This window comes from Coccinella septempunctata, chromosome X, assembly GCF_907165205.1.
Source record: "Coccinella septempunctata chromosome X, icCocSept1.1, whole genome shotgun sequence".
NCBI classification, from domain to species: domain Eukaryota; kingdom Metazoa; phylum Arthropoda; class Insecta; order Coleoptera; family Coccinellidae; genus Coccinella; species Coccinella septempunctata.
In genome coordinates, this window is record NC_058198.1 from 112,137 (window position 1) to 130,889 (window position 18,753).

The 18,753-nt window shown below is 36.1% G+C and overlaps 3 protein-coding genes across 5 annotated transcripts; 1 reads left to right on the top strand and 2 right to left on the bottom strand.

Annotated features, from left to right (window-relative positions):
• Positions 1-5,725: 5,725 nt before the first annotated feature.
• LOC123322231 (cytosolic carboxypeptidase 6-like) lies at positions 5,726-18,670 on the bottom strand. Of its 3 annotated transcripts, none has more exons than XM_044910141.1 (10): positions 17,724-18,155; positions 17,416-17,663; positions 16,727-16,821; positions 16,124-16,349; positions 14,824-14,953; positions 13,853-14,076; positions 13,682-13,773; positions 13,313-13,536; positions 11,700-12,129; positions 5,726-5,754 (listed from the first exon to the last, which is right to left on the bottom strand). In XM_044910141.1, exons 1-9 carry the CDS (start codon positions 17,812-17,814, stop codon positions 11,720-11,722), a joined length of 1,740 nt encoding a protein of 579 aa, XP_044766076.1. In that variant the 5' UTR covers positions 17,815-18,155; the 3' UTR covers positions 5,726-5,754; positions 11,700-11,719. The 3 variants fall into 3 exon arrangements, with proteins under 3 accessions (XP_044766076.1, XP_044766075.1, XP_044766077.1); XM_044910140.1 differs by lacking the exon at positions 5,726-5,754 and adding an exon at positions 11,076-11,456 and having other exon boundaries at positions 11,690-12,129; positions 17,724-18,154; XM_044910142.1 differs by lacking the exons at positions 5,726-5,754; positions 17,724-18,155 and adding exons at positions 11,440-11,659; positions 18,296-18,670 and having other exon boundaries at positions 11,698-12,129.
• Positions 6,215-7,597, top strand: LOC123322232 (E3 ubiquitin-protein ligase Rnf220). The gene is made up of 2 exons (XM_044910143.1): positions 6,215-6,368; positions 6,449-7,597. The coding sequence occupies exon 2, from the start codon at positions 6,502-6,504 to the stop codon at positions 7,546-7,548; it is 1,047 nt and encodes a 348-aa protein (XP_044766078.1). The 5' UTR covers positions 6,215-6,368; positions 6,449-6,501; the 3' UTR covers positions 7,549-7,597.
• Positions 7,658-10,937, bottom strand: LOC123322233. The gene is made up of 6 exons (XM_044910144.1): positions 10,355-10,937; positions 9,952-10,051; positions 9,772-9,896; positions 8,390-8,564; positions 8,156-8,231; positions 7,658-8,107 (listed from the first exon to the last, which is right to left on the bottom strand). Exons 1-6 carry the CDS (start codon positions 10,796-10,798, stop codon positions 7,987-7,989), a joined length of 1,041 nt encoding a protein of 346 aa, XP_044766079.1. The 5' UTR covers positions 10,799-10,937; the 3' UTR covers positions 7,658-7,986.
• Positions 18,671-18,753: the final 83 nt, after the last annotated feature.

Genomic DNA, 18,753 nt, shown 5'->3' on the forward strand with positions numbered 1-18,753 from the left:
TCTGTATTTATAAATAAAGAATTCAGAATTTGCATCTCAAAGGAATATCATTCTCATATGAACTGATTAATTCCGGAGAAAAAAAAACATCTTATTGGAAAAACTTGACCAAACCAAGAGCTCCCAATCACAGAAGAATGCTAATGTCGAATCGAATTTTGGCGTTCTGTGTATGGAGGGTTCTGTGGCTCGAATATCTGTTATTATATTGCGCGTCTCGTCCTCTAGATCATAATTGTAGTATACTTGTTTCCGAAGGAATTCACCACAGTGTTCAAAGTATATGACCATAGAGTCATATTTCCAACCTAAAAAACTGCGCACGCATCCCCATGCTTCCTCGATGCTCCTTTAACCTAGAGCCGCCATTATTTGTTTATTGTGTCGGAAGAACCACACGTGTTTAAAATTTTGCCCTTACTAAGGACAAAAGTGAAGTTATCGATTCTTCGGAATTATATATTCAAAGATATAAGCTACAATCCTTGCATAAATTATTGAGAACCATGTTGGTGACGAAGAATCCATATATTGGAATGGAATTGAGAAGATTCAACAAGTTACGTTCCTATTGGCAGAAGAATGATGCAAACGAATCGAATACGCTTTCAGATGAAGCACAAAACAGTTGTCAAAGATAACTTTTGTAGAAGGTATGTTTAAATCATAACTAAAATATGTTTTAGCCAGAAGACCCCGAAGCCCAGACGGATGGATGCCCGTTTGTAAAAACGGATAACCCCCTGTCAATAGACACTGGTGGATGCCTGTCCGTCAATAGACGGATGGAAGGCCGTTTGTAAAAACGGATAACCCCCTGTCAATAGACACTGGTGGATGCCTGTCCGTCAATAGACGGATGGAAGGCCGTTTGTAAAAACGGATAACCCCCTGTCAATAGACACTGGTGGATGCCTGTCCGTCAATAGACGGATGGAGGGCCGTTTGTAAAAACGGACTGCCCCCTGTCAAGAGACACTGGTGGATGCCTGTCCGTCAATAGACGGATGGAAGGCCGTTTGTAAAAACGGATAACCCCCTGTCAATAGACACTGGTGGATGCCTGTCCGTCAATAGACGGATGGAGGGCCGTTTGTAAAAACGGACTGCCCCCTGTCAATAGACACTGGTGGATGCCTGTCCGTCAATAGACGGATGGAAGGCCGTTTGTATAAACGGATAACCCCCTGTCAATAGACACTGGTGGATGCCTGTCCGTCAATAGACGGATGGAGGGCCGTTTGTAAAAACGGACTGCCCCCTGTCAATAGACACTGGTGGATGCCTGTCCGTCAATAGACGGATGGAAGGCCGTTTGTATAAACGGATAACCCCCTGTCAATAGACACTGGTGGATGCCTGTCCGTCAATAGACGGATGGAGGGCCGTTTGTAAAAACGGACTGCCCCCTGTCAATAGACACTGGTGGATGCCTGTCCGTCAATAGACGGATGGATGGCCGTTTGTAAAAACGGACTGCCCCCTGTCAATAGACACTGGTGGATGCCTGTCCGTCAATAGATGGATGGATGCCCGTTTGAAAAAACGGATTGCCTGTACCCAGTACTGATGTCTGTCTATGGATGTATAGACAGATGGCCGTTGCCAAGAAAAGATGCCTGTTTTACAACAGATGATGGACCCTTGGCCCCTTGCCGAACAGACTGCTGCTGCTAGAACAGATTGTAAGCCCACAGTATCGATGTCTCAACACACAGATACATATTATTGGTAATTATTATATTACAGAAAACCGTTGTTATAACGGATTGTTCATATATACAAATGCCTGTCTGACTATCGTCAGAGAGAGGCCTGTTGTTATAACAGATGCTAGCTTACAGTATGGTTGACTGTCTTTATATAGACATATATGGTTTATGAATGCTATTATTACATTCCCGATTATTGAACACATTTCCTGTCTCACTATTATCAGACAGATGCCATCTTTCAATATGGATGACTGCCATGCCATTTGCCATCATACTGTATACAATATTAATGACTTTTAATATTTCAGACCCCCATTTTTTACAATGGAATGCCGGTCTGGCTGTCAGATAAGTGCCTGTTGTTGTAATGGCTAGCTGTCCACAGTACAGGCTGCAGATTGTGGTGTGTAACTTTCATTATAGATGCCTGTGGTTAACACAGACTTTTTATCTGAAGCATGGAACCCTGTTATCAGACGGATCTTCATGCCCCTAATGGATGGATCATCTGCAGTTAGGATTCCTGTTTTGGACAGTTGCTATGCCTTTGTCGGTAGACTATGATAATTCTCACAATGGAATGACTATCCGAAGTGGAGATGTGTTGTTGAACAGATGCTAGTTGTTATAACGCTTCTTTGTTTTCAGTTCGAATTCCTGGCATTAGCCATAATTGTGTGAATACAATTAGGAAATCGTTTGGCAATGCTGTGACCTCAGAGAAGATAGCTTTTTTTTTTGCTTTGACAGATCTTCAAAATGTGAAGACAACCCTGAAACTAGAAATATAATACAGATTTGTTAAAATCAATTTAGGAATGGAAATAGGAGAGGGAGCCAACACATTGAATAGCCAAAATGGCTATATATAGGTGAAATTCTCAATGGTCGCTTGAAACACTTCAGGCATGCAGTGGAGAGCTATTTCAGATAAAATTACATAAAATGTTTGAATGTCTCAAACATGTGTAACCAACCAATGAAAAAGGAAGTAATACCAAAGACACTGAGTTGTCATGAGTGTCCTGAACAGTGTTTAAGATACTCAAAAACTTGTTGAAATCCCATTTTTGTAAAAAGACCATAATATGGTTTCAAAGGGAACATCCTTTCATTGTTTTCTAGCTGTGCTCAGCATTCAATTCTTATTTAAAAGGTAGGAAAAGAAATTCAAAAATAAAACATCGATAAACTGTGTACCTGTGCGTCTCAGTATAGCCGTTACCTCCATATCGGAGGTAATGATATAGTACCTTATCCTTTGAGCAAAGGTCAGGAAATCCTTAATAGCTACTTAAGAAGCCTCTGTTTGCAGACCTTAATGGTAAACTTATAATTGGAAAATCCTCCTCTGAATTTAGTCTTTAAATTACAAATACTGTTAGTAACTGGAAAAATATGACCTTACAGTTATTAGGAAAAATTCCTCAACTCAAAGCTAGAAGAAAAGTATTGCTCAGCTCCTGCTTTGCAAATTGCACAAAATTCAATTTTAATGTTCTATTAAGAACTGAGAATACAATTAAATTTTATTTGAATTAAGGGGGGGGGGGGTAACTCCTTACTCCTCCTCACTTGAATATAGTAGCAAGAAGCAATTGTGGATGGTGGAAAGAGAAACTCTCACTTACTCATCATAGATATAATCTAAGAAAAGAAGTAGATCAGGGACCTGGAACCGACTACTACAAATTAAATATGCTTTTGGATGAAAAATCCCCCAATTGGGCATAAACTCTTAGTGTTATGATAAAGGTTTTGTATAAACAACATCAAATGCGAGAGATTGTTCTCTGCTTACCCAAATATTGAGGCTGTAATTATAGTGTTCTCAATTTTAGGATAGTTTTATGCTGTTCTCAAATTTCTGATCCAGAAATAAGCAAACAATTATTGCTGATAGAACGCAGGTTCCTGCAATTGGAAGGTAATTTTTGAAGAGCCTTTGCTACTTTTGACGCTGTAGAAAGTTGTTTCTATACAACTAGAAAGCTCGCTGTGGTAGCCAGAGGCTCATCAAGGGAGTAGTGGTGAACCAAAGGAAGCCACAGAAAGGTCCATCTCACCCTTAACAAAGACAGCTATGAAGCAGTATATAACTCCTTTCTCAATTTGGTGATATGAAAGAGAAACCAAAACTTTTCATCCCCTTTGGAATGACGTTAGACTTCAGACTGAACTTTTCCAAGTATTGCCAATACTCAGATGAACATCATCTAGTTGTCATCCGAGACTGGTGAGGAATTACGCAGGTTTGAGAGGAGAATTTATGGAGACCGTTGTTACCAAGAAAACGATATTCTGGGTCCTTACATGCACCAAAAAATTACCTTTGCTGAGGGAGTTGCTTGTCTCATTTTTACATAAGATTCCATTAGAACTTTTACCCAAAACGCTAACTAGGCAAGGGGTACATTCACAAACTTACTTCGACAGTATAGTATGAGTATGGCCATGCTCAGAGAGCATACTCCGAGGAACTAAAAGTTGTTAACGCAAGCTAGGTATACAGAAAATGTTAGGTAGCAAGTAATGAAATAATAGTTATAATTAATTCACCCTAATAGCATACAATACAATTCAAAATTTGAGAGAGCTCAGAAAAGTCATCTAATGCTTGTGTATGAACTCTCCAATCGAAGTAATGGATTAAGCTGCATGACCATTAAATTACAAACAATGCAAAGAATAAATCAACCATCAGAAAAGTTCATAAACGTTTTGTCTTGAGAAACAGTCGAGTAACCAGCCATTTGTTCTACGCTTCAGAGAATGGTAACTCTGTGGTTTTTTCAGATAGGTGTGAACACTATTGCGGATCTGTGACGACCAATAAAGAAAAGTATTGGCTGATCGAATACTTCGGTCAGAGACAGTTATCTCCCTCAGTCAGCAGATATGCATAGGCAAACAAGAATAAAATTGTTCTTCCTTGACTCTGATCAGAGTTAATAATTTTAACTTCTGAATCTTATAAGTTAGATATTGTCAAACGGGAGACCAGTGCAGTTTGCGAAAAACTGAGAAAAATGTTAAAAAAGCTCTACCGTCTTGTTTAAGATCAAATAACTATGTTGGACATTAGTTGAAAAAATACAACTTGGACAGTTATCTCCACTCGTGGAAAGTAATAATCCTTAGTGGGGTATGAGAGCTAGTAGTTTTCCCTTTTGTTCAAATTAAAACTTTGTTTCCATTTGATACTCAGTTGTGAAAATACATCGTTGTTTTCTCTGGAATCAAAACAGAAGAATGCAGTTCGTTGAGACCTTTTCTGCACTGAAAAAATATTGAAGTCTCAAATACGAAATAATTTACCCAATGGTATTGACCCAGAAAAGTTTTTGGAACCAGGTACGACCATCCATACGATGATTTTCCAGACCTTCAGATGTACGAAAAGAGCTACAAGTTGTAACTATTTGGAAAAACCAGATTGATTTAATCGTATATGCATAGTAAAAATCAATCTCTTATTTTTGTTCAAAATAAAACTTAAGTTTTATTTTGATACCCAGTTGTAGAAATACATCTTGGACATCTCTGGTTTTTAGTGGCACCTTTTTTGCACTGATTTACATCAGTTCTTTAAACATCTACAATTATGATCTAGAGGACGAGACGCGCAATATAATTAAGAGATTAAACGAACTTACCTTAAGTGAAGTTTGATCTTAATTATATGAAGCGTCTCGTCCGAATAGATCAGTCCCACCCAACCCTTACTTTGTTCCCTGGACAAAAAAGGCGTAAAACAAAAGGGAAATCTGGAAAATTTGCTTTAAAAAATAATGGCGGCTCTAGGTTAAAGGAGCATCGAGGAAGCATGGGGATGCGTGCGCAGTTTTTTAGGTTGGAAATATGACTCTATGGTCATATACTTTGAACACTGTGGTGAATTCCTTCGGAAACAAGTATACTACAATTATGATCTATTCGGACGAGACGCTTCATATAATTAAGATCAAACTTCACTTAAGGTAAGTTCGTTTAATCTCTTAATTATTATATATATATATATATATATATATACATATATAAGAGGTGAAATAGGGGTTTTCGAACCAATTAAGTGTTGTAAAATTTTACTCTTTATTATATTACGACAATAGACATTTCTCTATGATTATGACCATTGAACTATATATATCTTTGAGACCACAGAACTCTAAAATCAAAGAGGTTAATCTTTGAGGGACCGTTATCATAAATGACGTATGTGCTATCCATGGAAGCTGAAAGAATGAAGGGTTGTGTTAGGAATCAACGTCGAACGTTGCCCAACGCGCTCTTTAACGGGACTTAACGATCCGACAACCAATAGAACAAGCGTTTCAGACTTCGGAAGCACACCGGGCGAGGATTCGACGTTGATTCCGAACACAACGAAGGTGTATTGTGTAAAGAAGAACCAGAGACTGGAGGAACTTTCGTACGTTTTCATTGTGTTCTGTGATTCTCGTGGACTGGATCAAAGAGGAGGTTAACAGTCAAACTCTGAGGTTAATCCACAGAACACAAATTAATCTTTGTTAGTGTTCTGTGCGCTGGACAGTACTGACGGAAACCAGGTTTTCTATGAGAGACTCTGATCGTCTAACACATCCTGGGTTTTTTCTTTACTTTCCATAGTTTATATACATTTTTTATAAGGTTGGTTAATTTTAATGGATAATTTTCTTATTATGTGATTAATAGGGCGTTAAATATTTCAAGCATATCATTTATTTCAGCGTCAGTAGAGGAAGAAAAATGAAAGGTTCTGTTTTTCTCTTGGTTTTATAAAATGGATGAAAATCAGCCTAGTACTTCTGGATGTAATGAAGAAGCTGGTAGAGGGTTCAGACTCAAGAGGAAACAAGTTGATCCTATAGTTTGTCCTGTATGTGGAGTAACCCTCAGAACTTCAGAAGTTGAAATGCATTTAATGTCAGAGATAGAAAAACTCAATAAAATACCTCCACCAAAGGTGCGTATCAATGGAAGAAATATTCCATCAAGCTCTTCTTCCAATTGCACATCAATAAGAAACACATCAACTTTACATAAGGACAAAAAATGGGAAATATATCAGAAAGTGCGTTCTAATAGACAGTCAAGACAAAAAGTTAAATCGAGAAAAAGAAAAAGTGAAGAAATTCTCTGTCCAATTTGTAATAAAGATATATCTTCTACTACTGAAGACTTGATGTTCCACGTAGAGATGTGTTTGAGGAGATCAGAATCATCTAATGAAAATGAAGACAGTGGTGAAACTATAGATGTTGAAGCTTTCGAAGAATATGAATGGGCAGGGCAGTCTAGAATTAGAGCAACTTCATTACTTCCTGGAGGAGTATCAAGCTTAGGCTCTTCATTAACAATGGTGGATGATGATGAAGATTTAAATGTTGAAGATGTTGAAGATACACAAATGTATGGTGCACCCCAATATTCAGAATGTGATATAATTTTGCCCTGTGGTGACAAAGACAATTTAGCCTTAAGGAAAGCTGTTATTGGAAGTGACCCAATAATGGTGAGTGATATACCAGAAGTTAATTCTTGTTCACAGGATGAGTCTGCAAATAAATGTGGAAGTGAAAAAGGGGCAGATCCCATAGTTCAAGTTCTGAAGGCTAAGATCCGTGAACTTGAGAATCGTGAACAATTTAGAGAAGATAATTATAAATGCTTAATATGTATGGACAAATATCGTACTCCTGTGATATCTGTTTGTTGTTGGCATGTACATTGTGAACAGTGTTGGCTGCAGACGCTAGGGGCAAAAAAGTTATGTCCTCAGTGTAATATGATAACTTCACCTTCCGATTTAAGAAGAATTTATATGTAGAAATTTTTAAAAGACTACCACTGTAGAAATATAGGTATACCCTTCAAAAGAGTTTTTTTTTTTGCAAATAAAACAGTCGCTAGAAAGAAATGGAATGCATCATTAGAAACAATTTTCAACCAATTTATTTCAACTAAGAAATGTTATCTTTCAAATATATGTTCCTGCATGTCTAATTTCATCTTAACACTAACAAATAACAAACAATAAAAAAAAAGCTATACATATATATTCTATGTTGAAACAAAGTTAATACCATCTTGCCAAGTCTAATTGTGTATAGATTCAGTTTTTATTATATAACTCCTTTGTAGGAAATATCAAACTATAGCTCTGAGCAAGTGGTTCTGATGAATTGTTGCAATAACTCTGAATCTGTATCATGAGCAAGACAATAACTTCAAACAAGTATCTAGTTTATATATGTGTAATGAACTACTAATGTCCATGATTAACTTGTTCTCTGAGACAAGTTTTAAGAGCATTCAAGAATATTTTCCTACCGTAATCAGAAAATACTCGATACTGATCATTACGACAGGTTTTCTCCAATCTGTCACTGTAAGAGATAAATTAGAAATTTTTTTTAATGCCATTTCATACTCACAAGTCTTTCTTGAACGATTTAATTTCCATCTCGAAAATCTTGTTCATGTCTATTATGTTGCATTGTAATTCGAAATCTGAAAAAAATAAATTTTTCAGATTTTTTCTAAATTGAGTTTAATAAATCTGAATTAATTCAATAGATATGTGCTCTGATGGCAAAAAAATCATATTTTAATTCTAATACTTTATGATTCATTATATTTATGTAAGTACATATTCAACAAATGTTTACCTGTACCATATTCGATTACTGACTTATTGAAAATGTCCATGCGTATTTGCAAGGTTTTGTTCATTTTTAGTTTTGGTGATGGTATCAGTGTTACTATTGTGACTCGTGTATTTTTCTTCTTTAATTCTGATACTAACTTCCTTAAGTCTATGATCATGTTATTGGCATTTCTACCCTGAAATATAGATAGTTGAACTTGTGTAACATTTCAATGTAGATAATGAATCAAAATTTGAGTCTGATAGCACGGTTAATGAAGATACATTGCATACAGTTGTAGCGAATATCTTGTAATTTCGTTCAGAACTGCCAGTGCTTTTCTTGTTTCAACTTCTCTAGATTGTGTTGGAATGGAGAAGAAAAAGTCGAACAAAAGCAATGCTTGGATGTATGAAATTTGCGGTTTTTGGTGAACTATTTTTTTCAAGCATGCAAATATAAATGAACGAGAATATGGGCTTTCAACTTTTCTATAGTTTCCTTAAGTTTCAATCAGACCATTACTTATTTGAATTTAGATTACACCCGCGCTTTCCATTCGTTATTCCTGTTCAATAATTCATTTTGAGCTGGTGCTGGGATCTGTCTCCTTCGATTAATGGTGGGTTAATGCAGAAGTCCTAAGAACTAAGACCCAAGAAAGGTATATACTAATTCAATGACGTGAACGCCATCTGCCAATGAGATTGTTATTCCTTTCCTAGCTTTCAGTTCTTAGGAACTCTTCGTAAACCCACCATAAGTGACGATTCGAAGTTTGCCAGATGCATGTATGCAGAGACATGTATGTATCTCTCTTCAAAGTTGATTCGTCCGTTTCATGTTGTTGAGCTTTCTTTTTGGTGCTTCATGCACTGGCTCAGCTACGGGCTTCACGCACTCGACAACCACCAGCCTTTGGTTTGATGCAAGAGGGGCTGGGGAAGTTAAAGCGAGCTGCTCGGGTGCTTCACGCACTGACGATTATCGTCAGTTAAGAACAGAAATCATCGAATTCTGAATATTTTGCTATTTAGTAGAATTGACCTCTTCCCTATACAAATATTAGTAACTTTCTTATTAACACAATTTATGACGAAGCAATCGAAGCATTGTACCATTTTGAAATCTGCAAAAAAGGCGCATATGTAAGTAGTTGGCTACTCAGGCTTTCTTACATATTTTTTTCACAACGAACGCTCAAACAGAAACCAAATGAAATATTTATCAATTATGATGAAATTTTGAATTGCGAATTTGTTTCGAATAACGATAACAGCTGCTAATACGGTTTTGTTAGTTTCATAATCATGTACTCATTGAATTTTGAATCATGATGCTGAAACCAAGCCCAATATTCGTATGGAAGGTAATCTGGTAATGAATTGAATCATTATTTTTACCATTAATAGATCATTCATTCCAATCATGATAACAACTCTTGGGGCAATTTGCTGGGCGTTTTCTACTTTTTCTGTCAAACTTGCAATTGTCAATCCTACCTCACACATACCACATTTTTTAGGTTCTGAAATGAAAGGAGATGTTAAAATAATTCTTATAAAGATGAGAACGTATGTCACCTTCATCGGATACGTAGCAGCCTAATTTTTTATCAGCTAAATCAACAAAAAAATCATCCCCTAATGCTTGATGCTTGTAGAGTATAGGTAACATTCCTTCCTACAAATAATTTAACGTTAATGTTTATTATCAAAGAAGATTGACGGCATGCAGACAATTATTGTTCTGCTCAATGATATACTTTTTCAAAATTCAATAATTGTCTGCATGCCGTCAATCTTTAAATATTATTCACAGAATACTTCTTAAATTGATTTTCAAGAAATCATAGGTAAAAATAGGGGTTGAGACGATTGCTTTCATCAAAGAATATGCTGACTACGAATAACATCAGGAGGTGTTCAAAAACTATAGCCCATGCAATAAATTAAAATATAATAAGTACTTATTAATAATACTCACCAGTCTATTGAACTCTTGAAATCTTACGGAATCATTCAAATTTCTCACATTGAAAGAAGAATGGATCGAGGCTCCTCGAGGCAAGGATTTCACGCTGGCTGTCCTACTTCTCTTGTTTTGATTGAGTATTTCATTTTCTTCAACTTGATACTTTCTTTTGTACTTCCTTTGCTTTGAAATCAACTGTTTGATGTGGTGTAATTTTGGGCTATGTTCGATGACGATGTCGTTTCGAAATTGGTCCTTTATGATATAAATATTTGGTAGAGTTATCAAAAATGTGCTTAAGTCATCGAAACCAAATTCCTTATATGGAATAGGATAGCCACAAAGAGCTTCGAATTCTTCCTGGATTTCACCCAAGGGTATACCATCTCCTCCATAGGACAAAATGCAGGAAGTAATGATAGACGCTACTTCTTTCTCGGAATCAGTTGAATACATTGTGATAGTTAAAGGAGCTGACCGAAACGTGTGTAAATCGAGTGAGGAAACATTAATGATTTCAACGAGTTGATGATTCTGATTGTGACTGAAAAATATGGTCTTTTGTCACTAATATGTTTTTATGAAAGGAGGTATTATGCATATGTGTAGGTATTGTTATCTGGTTAAATCCGTTTGAACCGAGTTTATCAATATTTTCATCACGTTTAATGGAAGAAAATAATCTTTTTATATGGGGGTGATCATTTATATTCATATACTTATTATTCTTACGATTCTATACAGAAATACCGCCTCAGTTCATTTCGTCTAGCTATTCATATAGAGATAACATTTTGTAGCATAAGTTTCTTTTTCAATCAATTGCTAGAATCGAAGCAATAATTTTGAAATTCATTCAGGAGAGAAGGATAGGATAGTAAATTCGACAGAGTCGATCGCCCTCGAAATTATAATACTTCTGATATTTTCACAATTTATTTGCAGATGCAAGTGGAGGAGGTAATGCGTGTGCTATCCCACAAAGATCACAGAAAACACCGATCCTCATGCACCTGCAATCGTCTGGATTTTGAATAAATTTGTAAAGAACTGATGGTTAATGAAACATAAATACCATTGTTCTTTCAACTCGGTATAGATATACTAGAATTACTTATATCGATTAATTGTTACTCAAACTCTAAATAAAGACCCCTATTACAATGGTTTTTGGTACCTACATATAATTGTGGATGTCGAGGCGTCAAGCGACGGATTTTTCGCAATAATAGAAACATGTCTTTAAAAGAAAAATAATACAGAAGCTAAAGTTCAATAGTAAAAATATTATATATATATATATATATATATACATATGTATTATGCAATATTAACAATTACAAGTACATATGTAATTCAGAACTGTTGACTATAAATCTAAAAATCTAACATTTTATTTATATCTATTATAGATAAGCTAGTTTCTGTGAGTGAGACATTACAATGTTCGTTAGTCTCTGGGAGCGTCTTATTGAACTTCCTTGGAGTATATTCTCCTTTTATCCTATTATTCCTTGTATTCACTAATACTTTTGGACTCCTTATCTTTTTATTAGCACAGGTTTCCAAAGTGATTTCACTGTCATATGTAATACTTATATCTTGGACATGAACCTGCGCTGATCTTCTTTTCACGTTGCCTAGAGTCAGTTTGTCATTATTCTTGTAGCGTTTTCCCGTTCTTTTTTTTTTAGTTGGTAAATTCTTAATGAGCTGCGTCGGAATAATACCTATGCAATGATAGTATTCTAAAAAAGCTTTAACTAAGTTCATTCCACATCTTTTATCTGTTTCAGAATGAAGGAAATCATCGATAATTATTTTAGAATAGGAATGCGCATGGCATATTACTCATAATTTTTTACGATTATGATGTAGAATTATCAAAGCACGTATTGAAGCATGCCACAGACTCCGTTTTGTTTCATACGTAATAGTATCGCCGCGATGATATTGCTAAAAAAAATCCTTCAAACCCAATATGTATAGTGGCCATGCTCTAGCTGAACGATCGTGTTAGAAGTGGTTTGCATGGTTTTAAAGTGGCAATTTCGATTTGGAGGGCGAAGAACGATCCGGGGCGGCACCAAAGTTCAAGGATTAAGAAATAGAGGCAAGACTAGATGAAAATCCATCACAAACGCAAGCAAGGGGAACTCGCAAAAACAATTGCAGTCACAATCGTATGAACTGTAGGGAGAGGCGTCGAACGCCGTTTTTTCAAGTTCGAAGATCTGCTACAACGGCACAAAAAAAACGGATTTTGCATCGAATTCTATCTGGTGATTAAAAGTTGGTCCATTACGAGAATGCAAAACATATATGGACACCCCGGCAATGCCTCATAGCCTCATCATCAGCTGTCAAGCCGAGAGCCGAGTACTCAAGGCGAGAAAATTATCTGTATTTTGTCGGACCAGCTGCGTGTGGTGTATTACGAGTTGCCACAATCGAACGAAATGTCACAAGGGAGGTCTACGGACGACCATTAATTCGTTTGAGCCGAGTATTGCGAGAAAAACGGCCGCAATACGCCGACAGAAAAACGGCAAATTTATTCTGCAGCATGATAATACTCGGCCACATGTTTGGTCGCCTTTTAAAACATACCTGGAATCGCTCAAATGGGAAGGAAGATTATTATAAGAAATGAGAGAATGGGAAGTACTACCCCACCCACCCACCGACCGCCGTACCGTACAGCCCAGAGATCGATCGTCAGATTACCATCTATTCCCATCGATGCAACATGGCCTGGTTGACCAGCACTTCTCCTGTAACGAAGAAATCAAAAAATGGAACAATGCATGCACAACTACCAAAGAGCCGGCATTTTTTACCGATGGTATCCGTCACCCAGTCCGGCAAAATAGTTGGAGACTCGACGGTTCGAATCGCGACGATGCAAGCAGATGAAAAAGAACGAATTCTGTGGCCGACTTTGTAGGTGTACTTCGGTAAAAAGGATACAGCTCTCCTCGGAATATGGAATCAGATAATCATATTCTTTTGTCTTGTATCCAAAAATTGATACTTCTAGTAGATAAGTATTCACTTTACTATCGAGACTACAACATAAGTGTCTTCTTGATGTACCATTCGCCATGGGATCAGAGTTGAATAAAGTGTTATCCTTGGCGTAATCGACAGCTGCTGAAGCGAAAAGTTTCGGGAACAGTACATGTCGTTCATATCTAAAATACAAATTATCGAGAGTAACCAATCATCTTCACTTCAACACTAAGAATGAACCATTAATGGCCAATGAGACAACAATCACGCAATATTTACATAAACTGACCTACCTTTGCTTCTAAAAAACGGAAACGGATACTTTACCTGTAGAAATCGTCATATGTATTTCCATAAATAAAGCACCCATTTAAACTCGAATGAGTATGTATATCAATCACGAAATCCAGTTGATTACTCTGGAATTATTAAAAATAATCATGTTAGAAATATGTACTCGCAAAATATCGGAATATTATTTTTATATTTTTTCACCACCTCATCTTGAAAGGATCTTAACATCTGTAGGACTGCCCACAATGTTGGATGGGAAAAACTAGTAGCTATATGCCAGGATCTACTCAAATCGACACCCATTATGTTACTTCTGTGATTTCCAACGAAAACTCCATCAGGATTCATCATCGGGAGGACTTTGAAAATAACGTTTTTTCTCAGAACCGATGCAAGGGAATTGGAGCTTATAAGTATTTCCAGTAACCCTGAAAATATATTTTTTTATTGCTGTCATTTATTCTGCATCTAAAATAGACATCTGAAATAGTGGGCAGTGCTCATGGAACATTTTTTTTTCTCAATAGGAATATGCAACTCATTTAAAATGTCCACGCTCGGATGTTTCGTCCTCATAATAGCCGAGTTTCATATTGCTGTTGAAGTGGCCACATTCGAATTACGATAGAACCGAAATGATCATAGAAAATAACTTAATTCATTGAACCGAGAAGGTTAAAATTTTGAGGAGCATTGGAGTAAATTTTTCTCAGTCAATAGATTATATTTCTGCACATTATAAAAGTGTTTTTTTTATTTTCCTGAGCTTCATTCTGAATCAAGAAAGCTTCCAAACAATATTTCATCTACCAAGAAAACACTAATAATCTGGTTGAAAAATGGCTAGAGACCTACCCCAACAAACAATTGACAGAAAAAAAAATATAAGTATAGTCTATTCAAGAATGATTAACATCTCGGGTGGCTATGGAAAATCGAAACATACGCTTACCAGAGCGGTTACTCTGGTGACAGATATTGAACCGAATTGTCAGGAATTCGACATATACGGGCGTTTCGATTCCACCACGCAAATACGTTTGTCGACAATTACGAGAAAACGTAATGAAGTCGAATCAACCTTCCATAAAATAAGCACCTATCAATGATTTTGGGTTCTCTCAAGATTTAAAGCTAGTTCTGTTGTATTTTGAGTAAATATATTTAAAACCAACCTTGACACACCATACTAGATGGAGAATCACCAGGATTTATTCTAGCCATCACAGCAATTATTCTTTTTTTGCTCTGGTTGTGCGCTCCTTTATCATTTCCAACTGTGATCAGTTCTAATCGACGATTGTGCTGTAATAATTTCATAATAAATTTCATCAGACAGAGAACAGGCTGGGTCGTAGCCTACAAAAATGCGGCAATCCGTTGCGACAAAGATTACGATATGCGTATTTATTTTTTGAAAGAGATCAATTTCAATATTTTTAGGGAAGTAGGTACTGAGAATACAGGATGAGCATGTCTTGGTACCGTATGGAATATAAATGTTGAGTCTTTGACTTGTACATAAATTTCAACAGTAGATTCTTGAGATCAAATAAATACTTTTTTCATTTACCATTTTTTCCGATTTGGTTTATTTAAAAAGATTTAATTTTTCGTTATAAGCTGCGCCACCCCTAGAAAAGCAGAATTGTCTTCAGAATAACAAGCTAAATCTGTACCCATCAAAATGGTCAAATATTCATAGGCTAATGAGCACCCGCCTACATTACATGTAATTTACTTTTAAGACTTGGGCTCTTTGAATTTATTGTGTTTTTATGATATGTAATGGTCACAATAATATCTTGAAGATGTGGGTGGAATTTTTGTTCGGAGAAGATTCATCACATCAATGAAAAACTATATTCCGAAAATCATTCAATTCGATCAAATCGTTCGTGAGATATATAATTCAAAATTACTTTCATTATAGATTTTCAACAGCCCGTATGTTTTCAACCGAGCTGCATTGGCGAAAAAAAGTGTTTCTTTTGACCTCAGGAATCTCCTGTTAAAAAATGTATGTTCAAGCCGAAGACTTGCCCTCTGTATATGTCATAGCCAAAGTAAATCATCTCCCTCCGTCTGTATAACATCCAGACATTCTATCTTGGAGGACTCTGCATCTTCTTCAACTCTTTGGGGTTTTCACTCCCAGTCTCTGAAACAAAATCAATTAAAAAATTTAAATAATTGATTTGCTCCTGCGTAAATTCTTGCACTAATTTGTCAGGAGCAAATCAGATGCCTGACAATGAACGAAAAATGAAACTTTAAAATGATATCTTCGTAATGTCTCGGAGTCGACATCAGACGAATTCTTGAAAAATCTTCTGAATTGTGGTTTCTCAATTGAATTTGAAATTGACATTGAAATATACCTAATGGAATACAGGAAAATGGAAAAATGGTAGTTTTCGGAAAAGGATCTATCCATTAATATTTTGTGTTGTTCCCTGAAACTCCTGAACTCACCAAAGAAGTGGTTAATGATTCCCTGTTGAAATTTCTTTTCAGATGTAAAGTTCGAGTTTCTAAGACGTTGAGAAATGTTTGAAGCCTGGAATAACTGTAGGGTATAGCCATTGCAAATTGATAGATTTCATCTTCTTTATCGAATCCAAATACAAAACTCAATACATAGTGATTACGATGAGTTGAAGATCTATGATAAAATACATACTCTTTGGGCATCCTCTGCCTGAAATATAATTTCAGTCTCTTACAAATTATATGTATAATAACATACGCAAGGGCGGATTTACGGAGGGAGGGGGGTTTGGTAGTGGTGTTTCATCTGCATTAAAAATTATATGTACTATTTTATTGTCAGAAATATAAGAAATAACATTGAAGCAATATGAATGTAACGTTTCAGTTTTCTCATCGGACATCTTCTGAATTATTCTCATAAAGGCTTCTTATTCAGAAATTCTATTATCAACAACCGCAAAACCAATTTTTACAAACCATTTTTTTTTTACTTTTTCTCTTCGTATGTTGAGAGAAAAAAAAAGTTTAAACAGTTTACGTCGACTAGAACAAGACCCTCAAACGTTTAGAGCTTGCGTCACTTACCATTTATTCCTGGTTGAAGATTTAACCATAGGAGTCATTCTAGCAGTGAAAAGATTCTTTCCTATATGCATATTAACGATGTTGAAGATGACACGCTGGAAATGAAAATTGAATTTTTATTATATCATTGTGAGTTGATAAAACTCCATTTTTCTATCATGACAATAATAGATATTGGGCTCCTTAATTATTTGGATTTTGCACCTGGTTTTTCTCTATTGATTTATTACAGCAAATGGTGCAGGTTTAGTTTTGTTCACTAACACCAACGTAGCTTGGTGGTTAGACAGTCGGCTCAGTATATTGCAACAGCAAGGTAGGGAGGAAATTTTCTAGTAGATACGGGTACCGTCCACCATTCAGTGTTGGGTTAAAATTAATAGTGCTGTGCCTACGGTGGCGTAAGGACACAGTAACAAAGCCTACACACAGACCGCAAAGATTTTAGATTTACATGATCGCAGTTCCCGAAAGGCTAATCGAGCCCCAACGACCCCGGTTCAGGGAAATACAAGCACCATGTTGAAGAGGAAGAACGGTACGTTGTTTGCGATGCGGGGTTGAATGTTATCAGAGGTCGGCGTATATTAAAAAAAGATGAAGAAAATAACGCGATGTGAAAATCATTAAAAAATATTGGCTAAATACGCTACTGCTTTGAATTTATTATTATCAACATAAAACTGTACCTGATCTTGCTTAACATTATCAACAGTAAAATTAAACCAGAACCGAAATCTAGGGGAGCAAGAATCCGGTCTTATATACAAATCGTATTCGAATTCGTTGATCAAGTCGACCCTTCCCAAGTTACCAGTCTCAAAAGAAGCGTCAAAGCACAAATGACCTCTTTTTGCTTTTCCGCTATGTCCTGGAGGTCTCACGATTAACCTATTCACGTTGCCCATACCATTCTCGCCATCGCTCTCATCGCTATCTGAAAAAAAAATATCCATAGGAGATTTAATTCCAAATGTTAATTTGTATAATTATGCACCTTCTCTTCTATAATATATACTTGTATGTTGAAGGGGATCGATGCCTTCTCTTACCGTGCTCATGATACTGAATAAGGTAAACGAATACATAATTGAAAATTCTCAACTAAAAGTTTGCGAGCGATCGTGTTGATCCTTCAAACGAAGCTTAATGGAAATTTTATCAACATCAATCGTAAACATGAAATCAAATGGTTCGTGTGAACAGCCAACTCAACAAAATAATTTGTATACCTATTTATAGATGGAGAATGATCGCACGTGGGTGTAAAAATATCACATCTGGGAAGAAATATTTCGTCGTTTATATCTATCTGATTGCTCCAGATTTGGATATTGTGATTCTAAAGAAATTTCTGGTATGGTGGTTCAGTTATTACGAAATATTTCATAAGTTAAATAATTAATATACTCAATTTTGAATTGCCACGACCGTAATCTGATAACTTCATTTGTTAGTTACCTACATGTATATACATACATATTATGGAAGAAAAAGATTTTGAATCCAAATAGTATATGAGATTGATTGATCCCATTACTGCAAGCGAAAACAGTTATCATACAATACCCTCTCCAAAATCCATCAAGAATGCATGTCCTTCACCCAATCTGAATTTCAGAAGCAAATTAAACAGAGGAAATCAACAAATATAAATCAATCACACATCTCCACAACAACTATTCGAATACACGATAACTTTTACCTCGGCCAGACCTTTGTTTAATCAATAATAGTTACTTTAGGAGAGAGCATAGAATATCACCAAATAAAAAATACAATTATAATATTATAGGACACCGAATTACAAATATATGCACAAACTGTGAATAAAATTGGAAACGCTAATGCCGGATCTAGACAAATACACTAACGATGCGCGAACGGCTCTAACTAAACGTGGCTGACAATTTTTCGCAGGGACAAACTCTCTGTTTTTCTTCTCTTCGAAAACATCGTAAATACCGTACGTACATAGCCCACAAAAAAGCTATGTGTTCACAAGAGCACATTAATCGTCGAAAACC